The sequence below is a fragment of the Vanacampus margaritifer genome, chromosome 14, assembly GCF_051991255.1.
Source record: "Vanacampus margaritifer isolate UIUO_Vmar chromosome 14, RoL_Vmar_1.0, whole genome shotgun sequence".
Classification (NCBI taxonomy): domain Eukaryota; kingdom Metazoa; phylum Chordata; class Actinopteri; order Syngnathiformes; family Syngnathidae; genus Vanacampus; species Vanacampus margaritifer.
In genome coordinates this window covers 19320988-19347859 of record NC_135445.1, presented here as the reverse complement: position 1 = coordinate 19347859, position 26872 = coordinate 19320988, and the positions used below count along the sequence as shown (strand labels likewise).

Below are 26872 nucleotides of genomic sequence, written 5' to 3'. Positions count from 1 at the left end.
TATTGCGTGGGGCAACTTGTGGCTAGGTAGCAGCAGCACATACCTGGCTTCTCCCGTTTTCAGCAAGTGGTGAAATCGAGTCTTCCTCACTGTATACATGGGTGCCATATCATTAGCGAGGTGCATCGTGTCCGCTTTGGTGATCATTCTTATTGTGCCCCTTTCTTGCCATTTGTGTTTCCTTGTGTTACTGACTCCTCCACGGTAACATGGTACACTGTTTGTTGTTTGTTTTTAGCGGGAGTTTGTTTGCTGTTGTTGAGTTTCTCCCATATGGAGTGTGTGAGGACACGACTAGCAGAGCTACAGCTACAGCTACGGAAGCCCATGGGGGTGAAAGCTGCAAGCGCGGCGGAAGAAAAGGGGGAACAAACTCGATGTTATAATTTTTTTAATCGTCCACAACAAAACACTCAAATTAATAAAAAAAATCGATTTATCGCCCAGCTCTAGTTGAATGGTACCGTTGCCATGGCCTGAGGGGGTCTGTATCATTTTTACTGGCACTAAGCAACTTTGAGGAGGATGGTAGGAACACTGCCACGCAAAAAACTACAAATGTGATGACTGCTTTATGGCATACGTCAAAAGCTACCTCGGATGAAAGGACAGTCAAGGATCAACATTAGCCCGATTCCACTCGCTGGCGTGAGCTAAAAAATGACGCAATGCACTTGCCCTCATAGGAAATGTGGTTTTCCTTCAGATATAACAATACCGCTTTTGTCCTTATGGTGTCGCCATAATCAACATAAACTGAAAGTTCCTTGCTTTTGCTTTAACGGATCGGGGAAATTTGCCCCTATTGAAGTCTTACACAGACACATGGCACAGGCACACCACACACTGAGGCATCACCTGAAACTTGTATGGTAAAAACATTAAGCATATAAATCACCATTATAGTTGTTGACCAAAAATAATTAGTTGTTGTGTCATGCCGTCATCCCAAAAAATCCAGTTGCCCTTTTTAGTATTCGAAGCTTCCCAGTGCAAAGTAGTCTTTGTTTGATTCAGTTGAGGCTTGCTGAGGTTGTGGCGGCTTTTTTGCGCAGTTAATATACTTTTGTTCATCTGCTACCAGGCTCCTCCTACCCATGTAAAGACCACCTTCTCTCGCTCATCCAAAATAAAAAACAAAAGTTGTCCTTCGATGCGAGGCAATTTTGAATTCCAATCTTTGAAATTAGGTCAAGTAACCGGAGTCGTAAGCCACCAGATAAACAAATCCAGCCTATAGAGTTGAAGTGACTTTGGGCTGCTGTCAATGTGTAGTGTCATGGTACACGTTCACACCAGTTAAGGAGAGTCGCTTTTCATTCCAGTGTGCTGCAGAGATTGGCTCGTAGTGTTTTCACTCAGCCATATATGGTCAAGACAGGCTGCCACTCCTTCAGCAGAAGAATTGATTTGTTTAAGACCCAAGGCAATTCCTAAGAGACTGTTAGATGAGATGAAATAATGATATCAGAAGAAGATCATTTGGTAAGATCTTGTGGAAAAATAGTAATTTGTTTGATCTCCACATCAATGTATGATATTTTCTAAAGGAAGAATTCTGAAGTTGAAATTTGAAGATTATTATTATTTTTTACAATAGAGGAACTATGAATGAACCATAAATTATGAGCACCATATGGTGTAGAAAGCCCTATATAAGTTAAGTCAATTTTCCATTTGCCATTAATATTTGACTTGACCAGGCTGTAACAGTTATTTGTCAAGATCATGTAAGTTAGACTTTCCGAACTTCCGATACATTACAGACATACGCTTCGAACTAGAATACTTCTGATCGGTTGTTTTAAATTCTCTTCGGTCATATGTGAGACAAGTGATGGCATTTGACATTTCCTGGATCAACTAAAGGCAAAATTAACTATCACTTAATTGATTGAATGTTGATTATTATTTTTTGAGGGGATGTGAGATGTACAATGTTCTGAACTGTGGTATTTGTGGTAATGAGCAGATAAATGCTGGCAGGAATAATTGTGCCATAGTGGAGTTCTTTGTGGATGGAGCTCAACTTTCCATTGCTGACATCATCTTGTTCTTCAGACCACAAACTAGTTGAGGCTGAATCAACAGCACCTCTGCTGGTGGCAGTTGTGCACTCCTTTCTGTGTCAATTTTTTCCACATATGATCCTAACAATCAATTAATATTTCCAGTAATTATTATGTCTGCCCTGTGGCTGATTGTCAACTCGTTTGGGGTTTACCCTGCCTCTTTCCCAAATATAGCTGGTATTGGCTCTAACTCACATCGACGTATATTTTTGTTTTTTTGTTGCCTTTAAATCAAAGATCATTCAGTGGATTTTCAGCAATATTAACAACAAATTTAGTTTGCTAAACCATGTCATCAAAATGCAAAGCATTATGAGTATTATCAAGTGCACCAGAAAGTGTGATCCTTACACATGAAAGAATACCAACTGCACAATTTGACTCTAGCTGCTTCTATGAAGCTAATAACTAAAAAAACAGAGAGTACACAACACTGCAACACGTCAAGTGAGTGGGAAAATATCATGACAATTTAAACAGCAGGGCTAATGTAACACATTTAGACAATATTAAAGAACTGAACGGACTCAACTCATAACACACACCACACTACTAGAAAGAAACCATTCGCCACATGAATGCAGATTTTTTTTCATTTCCCATGTTGATGGTTCTCTTTATTTACTGTAATCTGCCTGTGCTCCTGCCTTTTGAAAATGTTCTTGCTCTTCTGAACGTCAAAATTTAAATTAAAGTTTATATCAACAGCGAAGGTGGTTCTGTGAATGAAATTTGTCTATTCTTATTGACCTCACAAAACATAGTAATATTTTCCCACTTGCGGCACTTATGCATAATTTTGTATTGTTTAGTGTAACATTTAATTTTAATTTAATTGTCAATTTTTTATTCTATTTTTTTAATTCTTAAAACACAAACCTGAGAATGCTTTATATTCTATTCTCTTGTATTCTATTTTCTCTAGTGATAGGACATTTTAGAATGTTTTATATTTTTAGAGAGAAGATACATTTTTTAATTGCAGAATAATTCATGAAAAACTAATGCACAAAATATGTAAAACCAATAGGCCTACACAATGTGCATTAAGAAGTTGATTGGAGGGATAGTGTTTTGTAATTGCAACTTTTGTATGTACTTGGACTTGGATGTTTTTCCCCCAAAAGGTAATCCATCATATCTCCATTTTCCATTAAAAGGTAATCAGAGGTGCCAAATCCAGGTCCAGAAAATAAAAATCCTGCCACAGTTTGGCTTTAGCCTCATGTGCTAAGGAGCTAGCTCCCTAGCTAGCTCCTTTGGTGCTTGTTTACCTGGTAGGGTGCTAGCTAACTAGTTAGCACCTATGGTGCTTGTTAAACTGCTAAAAAGGGAGCTAGCTAGCTCCCATGGTGCTGGTTTACCTAGCCAGCTAGCTAGCACTAGGGCATAATATGAGGCCCCTGGAGGGCCGTAGTCCAGCAGGTTTTGGATGTTTCCGTTCTCCAACACAGCTATTATATGATCAGCTCATCAGCAAGCTCTGTTAGGGGAAGTATTTAACTTAATAACTAAATTCTCACAGTTATCAGATTATTCTATTAACTGGACAAAATCAACACTTCTACCTATTACAGAAAATTCATGGAACCCTGCAAGCCAGGACCCACACTACTTATTTCCTATAGGTAATTTAAAATACTTAGGCATAAAAATCTCACCTAAATTAACTGATTTAATTCATTTAAACTTTTCTCCACTTCTGGATAACATTTATAGTGACTTGGAGCGCTGTTTTACCCAAAATAAACTATTTTTTCTCAATGATTCCATTTAAACCTACGGCTAAATGGTTCCAGTTGTTGGACTCAGCCGTTACAAAATTTTACTGGAATAAAAAAAAAGCAAAGATTAGTCTATCTACTCTTCAGAAAAGTAAATCCAAAGGTGGTCTAGAGGCACCAAATTTTATGTACTACTATATAGCTAACCAGCTACAATATATCGTTCTATGGGCACAACCCAACAGAGACACTAACTGTTGGCTGGAACAGAAGGATTGTAATAACCTCAGACTTCGAGATTTACTCTTTGTTACAACATCGATTAAGCGACATAATTGTTTTAAAACCCCAATGATTTCCGCCACCCTGACTGCCTGGTGGAAGGCACTAGAATTGACAAAAGCCCAAGTGGAGCCCTGTGGGCTTTCTCCCCTATGGCATAACCCCGACGTTCAACTTAACAACCAACGGCTTTATTTAGGTGTGTGGGAGCGGAAAGGAATTACACATCTCCACCATCTCTTCTCAGATAATATGTTTATATCATATACATCCTTGCTCCAAAAATACAATATAAAAAACAGAATTTTTTTACATTATCTACAAGTTAAAAATATGATAAAGAAAAAAATTCCAACACTTCGGGGTACGCTCCAACCGCCTGTTTTAGCTAAAGATATTAACAAGCTTTCTCCGACAACAAAAAAACTTTCAAAATATGTAAGTTACTTTTATATACTGATAAAATGTCTTTACCCATCTCGAAATGGGAGACAGACTTGTCTATAGCACCGGAATCTGACTTTTGGATTCAAGTTTGTGAAAACGCATTTAAAATGACAAAACACACAAATTTACAACTTATCCAATATAAAATTATTCATAGAACATACATTACTCAATATATGATGAAGAAAATGGGACTCTCAGACTCCGACATTTGTCTCCAATGTTTACAAAACACTAGACACTTATTTTCATGCTTTATGGTTATGTACTCCGGCTATGTATTTCTGGACTAAAGTCTTAGAAAAACTTTCCGCTATCTTGGACTATAGGATACCTTTATCTCCAAACTTGTGTTTGCTAGGTGACCTAACAACAACTGACTTACCACATAAACAATTTCAATCTACACTTGTAGCCCTTACTATCGCTAAAAAAACAATTCTTGTTAACTGGAAAAATAAACAAACTCTGAATATCGGCCAATGGTCTAACCTCCTCATAAATCACATTTTAATGGAAAAAATATCCGCCTCAAATAAAAAACAAATATCAAAATTTATAGAAACATGGTCTACGTATATAGAATTTTTTAACCTAATTCTGGTTACTTAATTCTGTCTGTTAGCGAGAGCCACTATATCGTGATAACTTACATTGATGTTTCTGCATTTGGCAATTTATTATTATATTATATTATTAGTATGGGATTTTTTTTAATGGGCTTTAGGTGAACTGATGAATACACACGCACGCACGCACGCACGCACGCACACACACACACACACACACACGCACACACACATACTCACCCACATACAAAAAAAAATAAAATATATATATATATATATGTGTGTGTATATATATATATATATATGTATATATATTTAAAAAATAAAAATAAAAAAAGAGAAAAAAAACTTTTTTTATTATTTTTTTTAAAAGAGAGCAATGATGATGTCAAATCGAATGAACAATACTGAGCTCTAGAGAAAAAAAAAGAAAAAAAGAAAAAAAAAGCAAGCTCTGCATAAGCCTGATAACGATCCTGCTGATTGGAATCAGCTTGTGTTGGAAGAGGAAAACCTCCAAAACCTGCAGGACTGCGGCCCTCGAGGACCGCAGTTTGACACCTATGCACTAGGGGCTAAAGCCAAACTGTGGCAGGGTTTTTACTTTCTGGACCTGGATTTGTCACCTCTGAAGGTAATCTATTATATCTCCATTATTTTCCCCAGCTTCAATTTATAACAGGAAAAGCTTTGTTGAATGTCTTATTTTAGTCAAATGTTGTTAAGTGATATTATAGCTACAGTACTAGAGACTGAATATTGTACTTGTTTAATAAAGGCCTATTGAAATTATGAGTGAGTTGAACTGCCACAGGACTTTAGACTGACTTATTTATTTATTTATTACTTGGAACGCAGTAGCACCTAACCTGAAATTTTAGGGACACACACAATGAATTGACTTGCAAAGTGAATATTTAACCCACTAATTTTAACCAAACTACTGATAAATGGGCTTAAGAGTGGAGCAGAAGTTTGTCAGCAATGCCACCATTTAGGGGCAGTAGAGCCCTGTTCCACTGCCATTAAAAACATGGGAGAGACACTTTGTGGTATGAATTTAAGTGTGTTCTGAACGACTTACACCACTCCTGAATACATTTGTTTGTAGCTTAATTTAAGTAGCAATGTGGCAAGTCTTTGTGGAATTTTCTGGCAAACATGGAATGCTACATTTGCTTTATTATTATTATTATTATTATTATTACTGCCACAGCTCAACATGTAACACCTTAAAGATCAAGTGTGAAGTAAACTTGGCCAATCATCTATTGAGCAAGACTAACTGCTAAAACTAATTATTTTTGAATAAGTAAAATCTTTAAATATACGTTTGTTGGGTTTATTAGATTAAAGTCGATTAAAATTGTAATCGTCCTGAATGACTGAAAAAAAAAAAATCTGTTTTTTTGGCCATATCGCCCAGCCCTATTTCCGGGTTTGTGGCTCGCCATGATCTTACTTTGGGAAAATGATTACTTTGTCAAATAAATGAAATCAAAATAATTTTTTCATGCTTTATTTTTTTAATGATGTTTAATTACTTTGCTTGTGACATAAAAATATTTCATTTGGTATTTTCTGAAATTACTTTGCAGTTCATCTTTAAATCTGTACCCTTTATTCTGTCTTGGATTGGCGTTCATTTTTCTTAGGACTCTTTAAATGCTGCTTTTGTGTTTGTCTTTCTTCTTTTATTTTGATGGTCACTCTTATTTTTTTCCATGGGTGTAATTGTGAATATTGCTGTCATGTGAATACGACTCCAAAGTTCTCTATAACAAATTAATGGAGGAAAAAAACAACATTTAATTACTAAAATACATGACCTTTTCTACTGGTCACACTGCTCTTCTCACTAATAATTTTCCATTTGTGCTTTTTTAAGTGGAGTTTTCGTGGCAAGTAATTTGAAACATCACAGCATTTTGGTCTGTACGAGCTTATTGGTGCTGAAATGTTCTAGCCAATCAGAGAGAGGATTCCCTGAGTAGCAGACTTAATGAAAGGGTTGAGGAGATGTGTTGAAAAATAAATTATGCAGTTTTTTTTTACTCAAATTTGAAGGTGTTTTTTGGACCGGATTTTAACACATTCCCCCCAAAAAGGCCTTTTTTTCTGACATGAAAAACCCCAAATTCTCCGAAATCTATCATCCGATTTTCAAAATTCTTGGTGCATTGTATTGGGGTACAAGTCATTCTTGTCACATGCTACTTTTAATACAACAATAATGCTACCGATTGTACACCGTGTTTGTGAAACCATTGAATGCTTGATGATATAAAAAGAAAATGATGGTGTGGCAAAGAGTCTATAAGAGTCTCGGGTCTTGAGAAATTAGTTTCAGTTGTCTTTCACCATGTGGAAACTGCTCCTAAACACAGTTCATTTGGCTAAATTACCTACTTCCACATTTACAGATCTGATATGCAGACAACAACGTTGACTGTATAGGCACTGTATGCTGTATACTAAACTAATGAATTATGGATTACTGTCAATCCAGTGAGTTGAAAAAAAATCTCAGTTATATGACGCGATGTTGCCTCTCTAAACATTCTTGTATTCTGCTGTGAGAGCTTGTACTGTGTTTAGTCAGTGACATAATGCTTCATAAAGCTTGTCTCCTCTCCAACTGCAGTCTGTTATTTTTAATTTTAAAAAAAAATCTTTTTTTTGTGATTTTTTTCTCCCGAGAGAGCTCAGAATTGTTCATTCGGTAATTTTACTGATTTGACATGTCATCATCATTACTCTCTCTCTCTTTTTTTTAAATCTATATATATTTTTATTTTATTTTATTTTGAATGTCGGTGAGTACGTGCGTGTGTGTAAGTCTGCACTCATCAGTTCACCCAAAACCCACTAAAAATCCCACACCGTCCACCCAAACCGAATACCCCAGAATCCAGCCAGAGTCGCGAGGCCGCCAGGAAACCCGAGGAAGGACCAAAGAAAGGAAAGTGAAATCCAGCACCGACCAGACACCACCCACCGGGCCACCAACCAGATTCCTTCACCAACCACAGAAACATCCAAATTCCAGGATGGGGGGGACCGCAGCACTGCTCAACACTGCGGTCTTCCCCAACCGATGCCCCCCCCCCCCCCCCCCAGCTGTGTGGTGCATTAAAATTGGAGGGGAGTTGTAGGGCGAAGACGGTGTCTCCACCCTACCCCACCCCCCCCAAAGTGTGTTATGTGCCCTATGTGTCTATAAACAAAATGTATTGTGCTAAACTAGTGCAGTGAGTTAAGAGGAGCGACCAGCGGGGTCCTTCCCAACCGGGCGGGGGCAGAAGGCGCATCCGCCCACCAAGCTCCCACCCAACCCACCGGGACCCCGGCGGGATTATGTGACCAGCTCGGCGGGGCGATAGGGCTCGTCCCCCGGATACTGGGGCCCGCCCGAGGTGCCAGGAGGCCTACCGGAGCGGGGCAGGCACAACACCACCACCCTCCCTCCAAGCCCCCGGAGGCCCACAGACCCCGAACCGCGTCGCCGGGCCCGGAGCGACGGACCGCGCCGGGGCAGCGCCACCACGGACACCAGGGAGAGCACCGCAACACGGCTCCCCCAAAGAGACCCAGGGAACGGCCAAGACGCAGCCGCCACCCAGCAGCCCACAGAGGGGCAGAGACACCCACGCTCACGCTCACGCTCACGCTCAGTCTGTTATGACGCTGGTATTGGAGGAATGCAAAGTAGAATTCCTCTGCAGGTCTGGATTCTGGAGACAGCAGAGTCACTATTGCACATTGATGAGAGTGCAAAGTTTTGCCAGACATTCCTAATTGCATTCTGTTGTACAGATACAGGAAACATGAATAGGTAACAACACCAATTTACAGACACAATATGAAGCAAAAACAGTGTAGTAACATAAACAAAACCATAAAAACAAACATGACAAGTTGCAATAAAACAAATAAATATAATGTAACTGGTCATAGATAACATGAATGTTATTTGAAATGGTCAATTTTATAAAGTGCCTGTACAAACGAGTCACATTTTTAATAAAGCATGTAGTGATCACAGTGTTGATGACAGATAACAGATAAACCATTTTGTGTAAAAGTAGAGATTTACAGAATTCTTCTTCTTTGGCCGAGTGCCAATATGACAGAGCTTCAAGACAGGTGGGGGACCCCCAGTTAGACCAGATACCGATGACCTGGAGTGGTGACTTGTTGACGTGGATAATTGAAAGCCAACAACCCTTGGAGACTATCCCAGATGATTATAATTTTTTCTAAAAAAAATTGACATCAGGTGTCGGAGGAGCCCAGAGTGGAGAAAATCAGCCATCTGCATTTGTGATAGCACATGAGCCGGCATGAGAAACTTGCACTAGAGTTCCTTCCATGAGCGTAAACTACAATATGAAAATGGGGGGGGGGGGGGGGGGTAGCAGCCATTTTTACACATTGCGACATCATCGAGCACGCACGCTCTGACATGCACTTGACATATTGTTCAAATGTCCGCTACCACATACATGATTATAAACATATTTATTATTATAAAATTTATTTAATTATTGAAAAAAAGTAACTGCATAAACCAATGTGATTTCAACTGACTGTGTTAACCAGAACAACAAACAATTTATCGGAATCAGGCATCTTTGTTGTTTACATTCGCTTCGAACACTTTGATGTCGGAACTGGGAGATTCCAAGTTGGGTATTTTCGACTTCCCGCCTTCCTCAAATGCAGCATAACACATTACATGTTAGACAAGTCAAGTCATGATATGGCTTCCATAATGGAGAAGTTAAACTACAACAATTTGCACAGAAGGAAGTCAAATGCTTCCGTAAGATCTAACATCTCACAGCTTGTATACTTTTTAAGGAAAACATTTCTTGCCATTGTGCTCTTTTTAAGACTTTGCAAAGATTCCATTTCTGACTCTTGGGTGTAAAATGTGGCTTTGTTGGAAGGAGGAGCACTGTGTGGTTTTGCATAGTCCTGCTTTGAAAGCTTGTTGGGAAAAACAAATTATGTTGTGCTCTGATAACCCAGTCAGAAAGTTGAGCTTATTGACATTTTGTTAAATTTATTGGTAAACAGAAGGTCTATTTTTGTTTGAGACTTTTTTTTCTTCTTGTCGGTCTTTCAATATAAGAGAAGATGCTATCGGTTTGTATAGTTAAGGTTGGACATCGTTTGAATATAGACAGTTCTGGTTTCAATTCCTTGATTCGACTCCAGTTCTAAACGTTTCTCAATTTCAATTATTTTTAAGAAAAAAAAGATGTTTTTTAACAGATATGTTTTTTTTGAATAAATCATTTGAATGTCCGTTTTTATAATTTTATGAACTTTTTTTTCCCGTTTCTGAACTTTACTATGAGTTATTTCATATACCCTATCAGCTGACTAACACTAATCAATCAGAAGCTACCATACTTTAGGTAAATGCAAGTGAATGACGGAGAGCAGCAGATTCGACACATCAACTTAGCTACTTGTACAAAAAAATACCAAAATGTATGAATGTGTAAATAATAATTCTGGAAACATAAATGTACAAGTAAATATTTATTTTAACAAATTAACTTAAATGTTTGATCTTCAGGGTGTGGACCTTTGCAAAGCGAGGCGTCTTTGTCGCTAGCCGTACCCAACGCTTCAAAGAGCGAATGCTTAAAATCATATAGTTAAAGCCAGCCTTATTTGAACACCCGACCGAAAAGTATTGGCACAAACATCCGAGTAGTACGCTATGTGTATTTCTCATAAGTTTCTGAGTTTCTTCTCTCTCGTAAATCTGCCACTTTATAAAACTCGCAAATCGCATATGTACATGTTTTTTTCTTGGAATATTGCCCTGCCCTCTAAAAAAATATATTTATATGTGGCCCTAATACGCCGTCGTAGAATTGCGATGTATCTAAGTATCAGAAATGTGTCCCATCCCTAGCTGCTGCCTAGGTACTTGACATACTTGACGACCGCAACCCCAAACAAGGGGGGATTTATTCAATGTGCGAAATGCTAGCGCCATGCAAATGAGCATGCACAAGTATAGTTGTATATTACTGTATATACAGTTAAGTACTCAACAATTAAAAAAATTAATAAAATTGGGGTGGGGTGGGCTGTTGTTGTTGTTGTTGAAGGAATGGCGGCTAGGATTTCGGAGCGGCGGGCCACAGAGGAAACACTGCTACTACATTAATGATATAAAGAATAGTCTTCAATGGCCAAGTCAGTGGTCTGAATTTGAGCTCATAGAGCATGGAGACGCATTGACTAGTCTTGAAAATAACATTGTTTTATTTCAAACCTACTGTAGTGTATGGAGGGCAAAACCATAACACTGGACACAACTGTATGCATTCAAATGAAGACATTTAAATCAGGATATTCATATAAATAATATGCATGAGGTACAATAATGCGGTGTTATTTCATGACTGTTTTAAAATGTTTTTAGTTTGCTGGAATATTGAAGATTACAACATAGCGTACATTGTGGAGTTTATAAATAAATGCATCAGCATTTCTTTCTTCCTTATTTTTTCTTTAGCTCACTCAGTTTTCTATGAGCCCTTTTTTGATGAATGAAATTGAAAGTGTTCATTTCACCAGAATGTTCATTTCTTTCTTTTTATAGATTCAGTCTGGCCCTTCTGTTTACTCACTGGTCAGGAACTGTCATTATATTCCAGTGCGCTGGATATTTAGCTTCATCAGCATTGTCCAAAATAAAATTAAAACAAAATTCCATCACCGGGACTTTACCTCACATCTTTTATTTCACTTTATAGGAGGTAAATATGGTGAACTTGTACCTGTAAAAAAATGGACCTCTAGAAAAAAGTATAAATTTGGGTTAGGGGTTAGTGTTAGGGTTCTGTAAAAGTCGTGATTTTTACCTGCACAAAAAAAATTGTACCTGCAGAAAAAAAGTGTAAATTTGTATCTGTAAAAGTCGTGATTTGTACCTGTACAAATGACAACTTATAGTCAAAGAAGTCGCCACTAGGAGTCACAAGTGTTTTTTCTGCTGCTGTCCAGTCACTTGACTTTTGCACCAAATCTCTTGCTACAGATGGTGCAAAACTGATTCGTACTTGTAGAGCTCCATGATTTGTACTCGTAGAAGAAGAGGGCGGGCTCTGGAGGATTTGGGCGGGCTAAAGCTCAACCTCATTGGTTCAGCGAATGACAGTGGGTTGATCTCAAATGACACCACGTTTTTATCATTAATATGCACAAGTCCGAAATTCCAAACAAACAGAGTAGCCACACCACAGTTAACATGTCATTTTGGAAGAAGAGGACGTCCCAGGCGTGAAAATTTCAACATGGTTCAATATACAAACACCATGTGGAACAGCTTAAACGTTGGTTGACATGCAGAGCATTCAAAGTGGGCAGAAAGAAAGAAGTTTTAGTATGAAGGTAAGATTTATTGTACGATCAAATGTGTCATGTTGTTAATTGTCACGAAAACTGAACACATTGAAGTCACAATTTCCATTTAAAGATTTGAAGCCTACCAGTGTAAACATATGACCAATAGCTTGTACCTGTAAAAAAAAAAATCAAAAAATACCTCATAAACTGCTGCTTAGTGCTTAGATGTGAAAATTACTATAGAGCTACAGAACCCCATTGAATGTTTTACAAGATAACCTATAACCAAAAGTGGACAGTCCTAAACTACTTGTATATGAGTAATTTTGAAAAAAATTGAGAATCTTTATTCTTTCTTGTAGTTGAGTAACATTATATTCAAGTATTTGTACTAGAGTAAAATAGATTAAGAAAAAATATATCCATGTGACCCCCCAAATTATCGATTTAATCCAGCGATTGCCCTGCCCTAATTTAGGATAGTTGTAGAATTGTGCTACAGCAGCACAGGTCGCCTGGCTGCCTATACGACCACGTCATATGCAGAGATGGACATGAAACAGAGATGCTGTTCATATGATCTCATTTACACTATTCTGGCAAGCCATTCATCACCTCTACTGCCCTTCTGTCAACACTAGCATACTTTCATTAAGACCAGTTGCCCCTTCACCTTCTTTTCCTCAACATTGCATTCACTGACAATCCACTATTTATTGTGACTCAAATAAGCAGATGACCCACTGTGCCTGTCTCATGACTCTATTCCAGTGTGGCCAAAAGAGATATCATTATTTTAAGTGGTACAATCACACAACACTGGGAATACTTCAAACTGTGGCCCATCAGATTAGTTTTTTATGGAAATAGTTATTGTTGTTTGAAAAATTATGAAATGATAAAGTTTCGTCCTAATAACTGGTGGTGATTATGTAACATACATTTGTATACATGTGCACGTCCTTGCACATCAGAATCTATTCTCTACTATGCTCATGTCCTCTACTTTTTATTAGGGACGTAACGATATCCAAATGTCACAATACGTTATTATCATGATATGAACCTCACGAAACGATAATTATCATGATATTGTGGTGGTATTGTCAATATATTAAAAGACGCTTATAATTAATATCAACCTCTAAGTTTTCTGCTGTATCCATGCCACTATGCCAGTATAGTCGCCGCCCTCCGCCATCTTGAATTACATTGTAAACAATACACAGCGGATGTTACTATTGGCTCAGCAGCTGTCCTTGGCTGAAGCAGGTCATGTCACGATATTAAAAACAGCACGTCTGTTAAAAAAGTCAGGTTGATTTCCATTTGTGCAGTTCTAGCACCGTTTGGTGGCTAGTTTTTTTTTGTGCAGTTTAATTTTCATAAGGGATGCTTTGGCCCTTCAATGTTCTATGACGCTAATGGTCAGATGAAGGGGAACATAATATGCTTGTGAACCGAGTCAATATGTGGAGGAACTCGATGTGTACGTGCGTTAGCAAGTGCCTCAATATCAACTCAAGTGTTATTAGAGATTGTAGGTTGTTTATATGCATTATGTACAAAAGGACAATATTGTTTTTTTTGTAGTACAGTATGAGCCTTTTTTTTTTTTTAACAATATTGTGACCTTTTTAATGCCAACCTCCCCACAATATCATGATAATATCGTATCATGATATTTGGATAAGGTTACATCCCTAGAAAATCATACTCCCAATAAATGTGTGAAATGTACTATAGCAATCGTTCTCAACAGTTGTCAACTTGGGGCCCGCATTTTCCCTACGACCCACTTTTATAGAAGAACAATAAACAAAATGTATTGTTTAACAAAAGAGCCTTTGAAAATATATGTACTGGATGTCATATTTTTAAATGTAACTAGACGCGACAATATGAATTTCCAAGTCTCTCACTAAACTAACGCAGAAGTCATACAAAAAATAGTTATGAAAAAAGACTTCTAGTCCATAATGTAAAACAATTGGATGAACAACAGTAAATACAGCGAAAGAGCACGGCGTACGCTGTACGCCACTTTTCCATTAGCCCGGTTCCACACCAAAACCCTGCATTTGGGGCCGAGCCGGGCTGTGTTGTCACTGTCATCTGATTGGCCGACAGCAATACAACAAGCAACTCCGTAACATACGCCCATTTCCTGGAACCCTTGCGGCAAGCTTTTCATGTCGCTAGCGCAATCATTATAAAAAAAATTCATGCATGGTACATATGAAATTGTAAATATGGTTCAATGTTTATGTACAACGCAAGATGTGTATATTGTATTTTTGTCTTGATAACGGCTGTCCGGCGGGCGGGTGCCTCGCTGGCTTAAACCCCGAAATTAATTTGTCGTCTATAAGTGAAAGCGGGCGGCACGGTGGTGACTGGTTAGCACGTCCGCCTCACAGTGCAGATGACGTGAGATCGAGTCCGGGGTTCGGCCTTCCTGGGTTGAGTTTGCATGTTCTTCCCGTGCTTGCGTGGGTTTTCTCCGGGTACTCCGGTTTCCTCCCACATTCCAAAGACATGCATGGCAGGTTAATTGAGCACTCCAAATTGTCCATAGGTGTGATTGTGAGTGTACAGTAAATTAGCATATGTGCACTGTACGCATCGGCTATTTTAAATATAATTTCCTAGTTGGAAGCTTATCGATGCAGAGGAGCAGTTTTGAAAGTATTTTTTTTTTCTGGCAGAAAAGATAAGTTCTATCCCTCTGCCAATGCTGACGGACAGTTCCGCTAATGCAGGCAGTCTTACTGGATATGTGAGGGTGAAATGTTTCTGAGTGATGCAGATACGACGAATATGGACTGCAGTGTGACAAGTGACAAGATTGCTGTTCCTATGTTACAGAAGGAAGGCTGACCGAACAAAGGAAGTGAACAAAAAGGCTTGTAAACACTGATGATGACTCTGTGGAAATTTTGATGTTCCACGTTGTCTTGATTTTCCATGATTCATTTCAGTAAAGCAGTCTGCAGGTATTTTAAATCTCCTGGGGTCATATGAAGGATAATTTGAGGGTTACCAGACTTGGGCAAGACTGATATAAAGTAGAGCGGTAGTGTACAGTGGATGCTTATGTATAGTACTACACCACACATGCACACACATGCATACACATACACATCCAGTCGAGGGAAGCACACTATGCGTGATATGGTTATTTAAATATGCCTATTTTACAGTTTTCAGCTAGAAGGTTGCTGAACCTATAGCATGTATTGCACAAGTGTATGCACGTCTGTGTATGTTCACTTTTGATTTCGTTTGTAATGGTTAAATGTTGATCAGCGTTTTATTTTGTCACTCAAAATGTTTCTCTTCCTTATATTCTAGCTTATTCTTATTCAAAGCATCAATTACCACTATCCTACTGTGCAGCAAATTACAAAAACAAAGTATCCTGAAACAAAGTTAGTTTTTCTTTCATTTAGCCACATTAACGTTTCAGTGACCTTTGTGGTTTTAGTGAATCTAAAGACTTTTTTTTGCTACTCTCTTTATTAAAAAAATTAACTTAAAAAATAATAAACTGTAAGAGTAGACACACTTTGTCTTTGCAATAAAATAGGTTCAAAATTGTATTCTCACAACACATGTAAAAGCTATTTTTGAACTTTTCCTCAGCTCCTCAAGATGTCTTTAAAGACAGCAGACAGGATACGCCGCTTCCAGCTGAATCATAACCGGGGGTGTGTAGACTGCTGGGATGCCCTTTTATGGCATAGAAAGGCTTTTTAAAACAGGAAATGATGTCATGACTAAGTGAGGAGGAGTAGTTCTTGAAGTTACTGACTGAAGAGCAAAGAGAGACTCTCAAAAACTTTTTATTGCACATCAAGCACTGTAGAAAAAGCGGCAGCTGAAAACAAATGATTGCAAACTGTTTTTATTCTTTACATTCAGGGAGAAGAAGAAAGCCAGAGTTCATCAGCTGACAGTCCAGCCAGTACAGTTTACAGGTACTGGCACTCATAACATTTTAGCCTAAAAAAGGAAATATGTCAAATGACAAGTTGAGAAGCTGAAATTTTCTAAATGAAATTCGGAATCAGAGTGGTGGATTAAACTCACTAAATGTTAGAAAAGATAATTCCGTAATTTTCTCCATAGCTACACCCCTACCACATCAAGGGAGAATATAGTAATTGTAGCAAGAAGTGATTCTAAGAGAACAGGATGTGAGGCTGAGGGTGTCAGGGCGTCTGTGTTGTGACATTCGATCCATGTGAACTCTGGTGGCAACACATATCGCATTGCTTTCTCTCAATGCTGTCACGATTCTGCCACTCACTGACGCAGCGCTAACATGAAACTTCCAGACCAGTGGTTCTCAACCTTTTTTCCATTTATGTACCCCCTGTGAATTTTTTTTTTTTTACCAAGTACCCCCTAATAAGCGCAAATCATTTTTGGTTGACGAACAAAATAGATGTGTTGTGCCATCATGGTCTAGTTTATTAAACTTAGGAATCCTATTTCATTCATCTATTGAACTTTTTGGAAATAAAAAGCAATTACAAAAAAAAGAGAGAAATTATTTAATTAATGATAGATTTTGTGCACATAAAAATTATTACAATTAACAGTTCTTTGGGATCATAGCAAAGATCCATTCTAATAAATCACTGTAGAGATCTGTTTAAAAAAAATCATCTTAAATTTAAATGAAGTTTTGAAATGATTGACAGGTGATGCTAGGTGACATATGACAGGTTGGGTCGAAACATTTTGCTATGGGAGACTCAGTTTTTTTTTAGGGCAATGAATGCAGTTTTGCGTGGATGCTATGTTTTAATTGTTTAAATCAATAAATTAATTTCTTCTTCTTATTATTATTATTATTATTAAATCTCATGCACCCCCTGGAGTGCCTTCACCTACCCCCAGGGGTACACGTACCCGGCCCCATTTGAGAAACACTGTTCCAGTTTCTAAAAGAAAACGCTTTCTCCTAATTGTCTCTATTCAAACAGCACTTTAGCACAACTTTAAACAAGCCAGAAATACTTATTTTCTCCCCAAAACGTATAGAAAAAATTCCATTTTAAATAGTGCCATGGTCCCAAAAACCTATTTATACGTTTAATGTTTTTGTTTTATGCCAGAGCATACAGATGCTCATATAGAGCTTTGGTGCAGCCTCTGAACTGAAGAGAACGCTCCAAGCAATGGTAGTTATTACAAAAACGGCCAGCAGGTGGCAGCAGAGTATAAAAGATCAACCAGGTCCATGTTGCAAAAAAGTTCTTTTTCCCAGTGTTTTAAACTGATTTGTGAATAATGACAAAACTTAGCTATATTCTAATGCTAATTGCTGCAAAACCGAAACGAATAGAAACATATTTTTTTTTCCTGATGAAAGAAGAGACTAATCTTTCTTTTGGTATGTTCCATGTTTTTATAGCAATAGAACGCAATATTTTGTGGGCCTCGCAAAATCAGTCAAAATCCAGTGAAACAGCCTGAAGCGAAGGGGGTCGCTTCAGTGAAAATGGCTGGGAGTGAATGAGTTAAATTTTTTAAATACAATTCAAACATGAAGGGTAAATGGTAAACTTGATTTCAATACAAACAATTCCAAAAATGGTGATACTCAAATAAAATTTATGTGTAAGTAATTTGTAAGGTCTGGACGTAAGACATATATAATAACATTATAAAATGGACTAAAACATCAACAACTGAGAACAACCATCCAACAAATAAAGCATAATCATTAACCATTAGGTACTTAAGTGAAGTTGACATTGTCTTGAACCTAAATACTAAAACAGTATATTTTGGTACCACTTTAGTATATACTACTGTATTCTTCTGTGAAAACTTTCATTACCTTGTATTCCGGATCCTAGGTCATCTGACAAAAGTTCCTAATTTTACCCAACTTTATGTGGTCTGTAAAGTGACAGAATAGTTTTAACAGGAACATGTTGCCACAATAATATAAATAATTCAGAATAATTTTTTGGGCAATATAACCATGTATTTTTCTGACATTGGGAAAATTACAGTTGAAATTAAGATCTTGTTTATGTAAAGCAAAAATAACAACTGTTTCAATCTGCAACAGTTTTCTCCTGTTAGTCTCTTCACTGCTGAATTGTACTCTTAGCTGAAAATTGAGCTCATACATGTTGAAAAGATCCCGTTGAAAATTAGATGTTACTTCTGAAGGGGCGTCCTTGAAAACAATAAATTGGAAATTGAAATTGGAATGTAGTTTAATAGAGCCGTTCTAAAATCATTAACTGACCCAGAATGTTGATTCAAAGATTTCAAAAGGGTAAAATCTCTTCTAATTGTTCTGCTATACTTATTGGACTTTTGTTTTTTCTCATTTGTTCTCATTTAGGTGTGGGTTGGGAGGACGTGCGAGACATCATGGTGGCCTTGTCACTAAAGATTGGTGTGGGCAATGTGGTCAAGACCATGCAGTTTGAGCCCTCCACCATGGTGTATGATGCCTGCCGCATCATCAAGGAGAGAGTTACAGAGGCACAACTTGGACAGCGTGAGTTTTTTGTCTTTATGCATGCATACTGTACACGCGCACACATTACACACACTGGGAGTGATTAAAGAGAACCCATGAATAGTGATGACCAGTATGCAGTTAGTTGGCTTGCAGTTGGCTTGCAGGCCTACTCCACCCTTTATTTCATCAATGTATATAAAAAAATCTGTTCAGAATGCGCAAGAATGTATAATTGACTGCAGTTCTTTGATCAGATGTTGTTGGTATTTTCCTTCATTCATTTACAAGATCACAATCAATGGGAAGCCACGCCCTACAGTAGAGACAATTAGCAGTCTGCAATGTTTGTGATCATTTTTCTGATAAACCCAAATTAGTTTAATGCCTTTGTTATTATAGGGCATTTTTGTTTCCTTTTTTCATTAATGCCCTTAAAAGGAATTTACATTGTATTTATAAGTATTTTTAGCGTGACTACTAGGGAGTCGGTACTAATGGATTTTTCTTTAGGCTGATGCCAGTTTTTGGCAGAAAAAAATACAGATGAAATAATCAGATGATTAATTTAAAAGAATATTTGTTTTGAATGGCAGTACATAAAAGTAAAAACAGTCAGCAAACATAGCCGATGAGTTTGGCCAATGTTTAAAGGGCTGTATTTGGCTGATTTCATTGGCCGGGCGCTAGTGACTACAGTATCTTTTGACATTGCATTGAACGCTGGCACATGCCTGTTTATGTCCCATTCAAAATTACAATAGAAGGACACAAGCTGTATTTGTGGCTGTCACTCCAGATAATGTGCTTGATAATTTACGTATTTATTTACTTTATTTATTTGCTGTGACCAGGAGACCAACATTACCCATAATTGAAATGTTCCACCAATGTATAGTATACAGTAAGTGCTCTACATGCTTGTGGTTCTGTCCCTAGGGATTCACCTATTTGCTGTTTTATCCCCCTCATTTTTTAAGAAATATTGGAGAGAAAAAAATGTTAAGATAACCTTGCTTTATTCCTCACTTATTCAAGAATTTTAGGTGTTAGAATATATCTAAGTTTTGTGCTAGCTGTAGGGGCTAAAGCCGAACTGTGGCAGGGTTTTTACTTTCTGGACCTGGATTTGCCACCTCTGATTGATGGACATTTAGGGCAGAAACACCATCGAAAAAATTAATCATTGTTGCTCTTTTTTGCAGCCAATGACTATGGACTGTTTCTCTCTGATGAAGACCCAAAAAAAGGCATTTGGCTGGAGGCTGGAAAAGCTCTAGACTACTACATGTTGAGGAATGGGGTGAGTCAGTCCTAAAAAGGAAGAAAGACAGTACAATCTACACTGGTCTACTTTATGGGCATTCTAAAAAAATACTGTTTCAGCTAAATGTACAGTTATCGCAAATAAACATGTATCACAGCATCATTATTTTAGGAACGCTTAGCACTACGTTTTAAATTAATTTCAAAAGAAAAATGTTTTGACACGATGGCGATGAAACACTACAGCATCAATAAGACTAGTAACACACTTGACAAAATGTCTGTGATCAACTATTGGGAAAATTCATGATCAGTTAAGTAATTGAAACAGTATTGCCTTGAGGTAAGAGTAACATGACTTTTGAACATGAGTTTTTGAAATACAAGCTTTGGCCAATTTTTTTTTCTTTATTTTATGAGCGAGATACGAGCACCGTATGCAAAAATATAATAGAAAATGCCATTGACATGTTGATGGTTTGCATTGATATGACACTTTAAGCATTGGATATTTGAACCCAATTGATGGAGCAACATGTCGACACCTAATATAACAATATTATTCTATGATATTACAACATATTTATCTTCTACAAATGATGACAATAATATTACATCAATTTTCTGCACAGTTGTAGAAGATGAAGGATGATTGACGATAACTGTTTTGAGTTACAAGAATGGTCATGAAATTAGACCTGAATCTCAAGGCATCAGCATTTTATCTATGTTTTCACATGTGAATGTCTTTCTAAATCTTCCGTTTGATTACATATTTGTGTTGAGCAGAACAATGCTGCTCAGAGGACTTGCCATAGGTTTGGTCAATATAGATATACAGAAGACCTACTATTTAAGACTAATTAACTATTGTGACTGCTGGTTGCTAGTGCTTGTATATTCCATTTAGTCTCAATTGTTTCAAGATTCTATTGATAAATCAATTTAACACTAGTGACAAATTTATTTAACAATCAATATAATACAAACCTGTTTTTACAGCAATCTGTTATTTAGATATGTACTGTATAGAAAAAGGCAAACATTTATACTCAGTTAGCATTTTGTATATTTTAAGTTTTGTTGATTTTATTTAAGCTTTTCACTTTTTCTGAATCAGAGTATCATTTACATATTGGTGATCTTAAAACCCCTGGGCGTTATTTGTCCATTTTCTGGCTTTTTTCTGTTTTTCATCAAAGAAAAAGCATTTGAAAAAAATACACTAGGGACCTGACATTTTACCAGGATTGTTTAAAAATATAGAAGTTCAAATTGGCGCCATGCTGTAATTTATAATTATTACCAAACAGGAGGGAGAGATTCACACGAAATTGTTGTAATAATGCCCGATTTTGGCTCATTGACTCCCATTATAAATCACAGTTTTTGATATGCTGTAAACCTGATGTGTTATAATGCATTTTCCGTGATTACTGATGCAATCGCTTCTTTGACGAGTCATAAACATGAAAATAGAGGAATTTGTGTGTTGAGAGTGTTAACACAAAAATCCACTAGGTGGCGCCAAAGGCTAATAAATGAATACAAAATGCATGCATAAAAAAATTATATTGTTATGACTTATGGACTTGTTTGAGCCTCTAACTATGTCATATGAAATATTCAAATTATTATTTTATTTTATATATATATACAGCATAATTAGTCTTGCTATTAGCATAATACTGCTATTGTTGTCATTAAGGGGGCATTAAAAAAATAAATAAATAAATAAAAAATTACTATATATGTGTAGATAGGTCTGATACCACTGAACATTTTGAGCGGTTGAAAGTGAAAAAAATATTCATAAATGACTAAGTTATCTCACTTCAAAGGAAATGCCTGATTTTGGCAAAATTACAAGAGTTTTGTGCTATTCGGAAAACTGCCATTGTGTGAAAACTGGGCATGCAGAAAAAATTCTATTGTTATGACTTATGGACTTATTCAAGCCTCTAAATATGTCATATGAAATATTCAAATTAGACCTTTATTTTATATATATATATATATATATATATATATATATATATATATATATATATATATATATACAGCATAGTTAATTTTGCTGTTAGCATAATACTGCTATTATTGTCCATAGAGGGCATTAACTCTTTGACTGCCAGACGTTTTCAGAAAAGGGATGCCGCCAGTGCCAGCCGATTTAAACATTTTGACTGATCTTTCAAGGTCCACAGAAAATGTTGTGTTTGGACTATGGAAACACACATACTACCAAATGAAATACTACCATTGAACTCTCATCTTTCATCAGAAAAAAAAGGTTGTTTCTACCTTATTCTGTTTTTCAGTAATCAACAATAGAAAATGGTTAGTTTCACCGAAATGCTCTGTTTTGAAACAAAAAAACGGAGAAAACAAGCTTTTTGTGAAACGATGTTATTTCATGCACTCTAGTGAATTGTACACTTCTTTTTGTCCATGAATGATGCCACAAACACCTAAATTGTGCTTTACTTCTGTAAAACACTACCGCCAACAATGAAAAAGTGTTTTTAGATTGCAAAATACGTTTATTTCCATTCAACAGTGTAACAATTTGACAAAACAATTTCGCAAACTATTAACAAATATGTGCAACTGTGGTACTATTTACAATTATGTGGATGTTTCAAATACAGTTTTTGTTTTTGTAACACTCCCCTGCGTGCAAAGAGACGGAGCAGGATTTGCACAACAGATTCGTTTCACTGCGATTGCCCCTTTCGCGTGCAGACGTTACACTTTCTTGACGGCCTTTTTTTCCGGGGAATAGCAAGTAGCAGACTGTACCCACTCCTCCGATGAATATGCATTGGACTCGGGGTACTCTTCATCGTGCACTTGAACGCCTGTGCAGAAGTGCTCGGTTGTGCGCCGCGTTTTCCGGTGTTAGCATCGCTAGCCGGTGATGCTTTATGACGTGGCCATAGCCGCCGCGTCAACGCTTCCAACTTCGGCGTCAACCTCGGAGCCACCATCATCATCATCGTCGTCATCACTATGCTCTTTAGCATTGGTCGATGAGCTGCTTGCAACCGGTCGCCATTGTTCGCTTCCTCAGCCATCTAGCTCCGCCTCACGTCTTCTACTGCCGCGTCAACGCTTCCAACCTCGGAGTCACCATCATCATCATCGATGATGATCATCATCGTCATCAATGTGCTCTTTAGCACTGGTCGATGCTTTTCATCTTTGAAAAAAATGCTCAAGCGTGAGCTGCTTGCAACCGGTCGCCATTTTCGCTTCCCATCCCCAGCCATTGTCCCCTCTAGCTCCGCCTCACGTCTTCTACTGATGCCTACCCAATCTTTTCAAAAGAGAGTCAGCGCTGCCATCTAGGGGCCAAAAATAGTCATTAGGCTAACTAGATCTGCTTGAAACTTTCACCACAGCTGGCCAAGGCTTTCCTCCACCCCCCCCCCCCCCAAAAATAAAAATAAAAATAGGAGAACGTCTTTTAACGTCCTTGGCGGCCCTCCGTAGGTTTTTACTAAACGTCATTTAACGTCCTTGGCAGTAAAAGAGTTAAAAAAAAACATTTTTTAAAAACTATATATGTATAGATAGGTCTGATGCCAGTGAACAATTTGAGCGGTTGAAAGTGAATTTTTTTTTATTACACTTCAAAGGAAATGCCAGATTTTGGGAAAAATTACAAGAATTTAATCAAACTATCATAACGCCCAGGGGTTAAAATACAAACCCAATTCCCCAAAAGTTGGGACACTATACAAATTGTGAATACAAACGGAATGGAATTATGTGGAAGTGCCAAATTTTTATATTTTATTCAGAATAGAGCATAGAGAACAGGTCAAAAGTTTAAACTGAGAAAATGTATAATTTTAAGGGGAAACTATGTTGATTTTAAATTCTATGGTGTCAACAAATAAAAAAAAAAAGTTGGGACAAGGCCATTTTCACCACTGTGAGGCATCCCCTCTTCTTCTTACAACAGTCTTCAAACGTCTGGGGATCGAGGAGACAAGTTTCTCAAGTTTAGAAATAGGAATGCTGTCCCATTCTTGTCATTAGTGGTAACTGAACTTCCAGCTGTTTGTTATAAGTGCAATTGACTTTTCCAGCCTCTTATTGTTACCTGTCCCAACTTTTTTGAGATTTGTTGGCACCATGAAATTTACAATCAACATATTTTTCCCTTAAAATTATACATTTTCTTAGTTTAAACTTTTGACCTGTCATCTATGTTCTATTCTGAACAAAATATTGAAATTTGACACTTCCACATAATTTAATTCAGTTTTTATTCACAATTTGTATAGTATCCCAACTTTTGGGGAATTGGGTTTGTATTCTGAAGTCTATGCTCCGCAGGTATTTTCAGAAATGTTCACATCCACTCAAATAACATTTTTTCTGTCAGGACACTCTGGAGTACAAGAAGAAGCAGAGGCCTCTAAAGATCCGTATGCTGGATGGCACTGTGAAGACTGTCATGGTGGATGATTCCAAGATTGTCAGTGACATGCTCATGACCATCTGTGCCCGAATAGGTCAGCTATGTTGCACGACTCACACTTGAAATAACAGCTTTGAGTCCCAAAAATTCCTACTCTACGTTGAAATTTTGTCATTTCAGGCATTACAAACTATGACGAGTACTCGCTTGTGCGAGACATTGGTGAGGAGAAGAAGGAGGAGACCACAGGCACCCTTAAAAGAGACAAAACACTGCTCAGAGATGACAAGAAGATGGAGAAATTAAAGCAGAAGCTCCATACAGATGATGAATGTATGACATTGATCTACTTTCAACTTCTAATTAATTTTAATGTTAAAAATGACTGATTATAGAAAATGTAATGGATCCAAGTTTCTAATTTACTACTATTTTAAATTACTTACAGTTTACTGATGTTGAATACTTTATCTTAAACTGAAGTTGTTTTCCACAGTGAACTGGTTGGACCACGGGCGGACTTTGAGGGAACAAGGTGTTGAGGAGACAGAAATGTTGTTGCTGAGGAGGAAGTTTTTTTATTCAGATCAGAATGTTGACTCCCGAGACCCCGTACAGCTCAATCTTCTCTATGTACAGGTACTCGAATCACACTCCTGCCTTTAACCACTTTTGAAGTGCTTACCATTTTCACAAATGTTGTAATAAATAGTTTTTTTTCGATCCTCTGATTTACACGCCTCTCTTGTAGCTCTTTAAGCTGTGTTTATTATTAAATCTTATCCAAAATCCCAATTCTCTGTTTGTGTTGACAGCGAATGTATTTGAATGGGTTACTTATGGTAAATGTTGTGCGCTTATATGCCCCCAATGCTTTTACAAAGCATGACATGACACTCATTTGAAAACTTTATTAAATTTTAATCTTTAAAAGTTTATCTTTTTAATTTAAAATACTGCTTTACCTTAACCAAGATCTTGTGCGCATTTTGCCAAAGGTAAAATACGGAGCAGTTATTGCGTCTGTTGGTGTTGTAGATAATTAATCCTCATTGCCACGGACCAACTGCATCCTATTGATAATTCCAAACATCCGGGCATTTCTGCTATTTCCGTAATGCCAAAACTTAATTTCCATAGCCTATTGTTATCATTTGCTTTTTGCCTGTGACTAGAACACAAATCAGGCATATTGTTATAGTAGTCAAACAGCATTTCATCACATTTTCATATCAAAATATTCATCACAAATCAAATTACAACAATCCAAAGTCCAATGCTTTTCAATGAGCGGAGAGCGTCTTTTCACTGAGAAAAATGCTGCAATCAAGGAAAATAGGAAATCGGATTTATCCCACTTGGATTGTCAGTTCCGACTTCAAAGCGTATGAGGCAAAATGTAAATACAAGAGATATATGAGACCCTTGTGAGGAATAAGCGGTTAAGAAAATGGCTGGCTGGCTGGCTGGCTGGATGGATGGATATGTTTACGTGACACAACGTGATTTGTAAACCAACAACAAACAATTTATCGGAATCAGTCATCTTTGTTGTTTACATTTGCCTTGAAAACTTTGAAGGTGGAACTGGGATATTGCGAGTGGGATAAATCCGACTTCAAACCTTCCTCGAATGCCGCATAAGACTGCCATTTTGACTTGTTACGTAGACTCTGTCAATAGCTAAGATGGCTAGCTAGCGGGAGAGACAGTTTCTCTCGGGTGGAAGTTGGCTAGCACCCTTCATTGCCATGTGTGACAAACTAATGACAGAGGTGTGGATACGCTGCCTAAGATGGGATTCAATGAATGTACTGCTTAATATTTTATCTAAATCTAAAGTACCACTGATTGTCACAATGCTCATTAGCTACTTGCGCATACACTTCCGCAGTCTCAAAAGCCGCAGAGCCCGCCTGGCTACACATGCCACATGCACACTCCCCACATACCTATATCATACATATTGAGCTCCCCATTCAAGTGACAACACATGCAGCAATATTATAAGATTCTTTATGATCCAAGTAGGACAATTTTGATTCAGTGCTTTTCTGCACCACCTTGAATCTCATTTCACCATTGATTCATTCACATCCCTAATTATTACTGTCGAGAACATTGCGAAATTGTGGTGAAGGGATCATTAATTATGCAATTATGACAGGAGAAGGGACAAGATTGCACACAAAGCTCACAGGATACAATAC

The 26872-nt window shown here is 37.4% G+C and overlaps 1 protein-coding gene across 2 annotated transcripts in view; it reads left to right on the top strand.

The window, feature by feature from the left end:
- tln1 (talin 1) overlaps positions 1 to 26872 on the top strand; it is a 99874-nt gene that overhangs the window by 8088 nt on the left and 64914 nt on the right. The window contains exons 2-7 of one of the 2 annotated variants that reach the window (XM_077542975.1): positions 16396 to 16451; positions 18845 to 19003; positions 20170 to 20267; positions 24627 to 24756; positions 24843 to 24995; positions 25159 to 25301. In XM_077542975.1, the coding sequence (XP_077399101.1) occupies positions 18874 to 19003; positions 20170 to 20267; positions 24627 to 24756; positions 24843 to 24995; positions 25159 to 25301 (654 nt within the window). In that variant the 5' untranslated portion in view covers positions 16396 to 16451; positions 18845 to 18873. The remainder of the gene's footprint in view (positions 1 to 16395; positions 16452 to 18844; positions 19004 to 20169; positions 20268 to 24626; positions 24757 to 24842; positions 24996 to 25158; positions 25302 to 26872) is intronic. The other variant, XM_077542976.1, reaches the window with a different exon arrangement.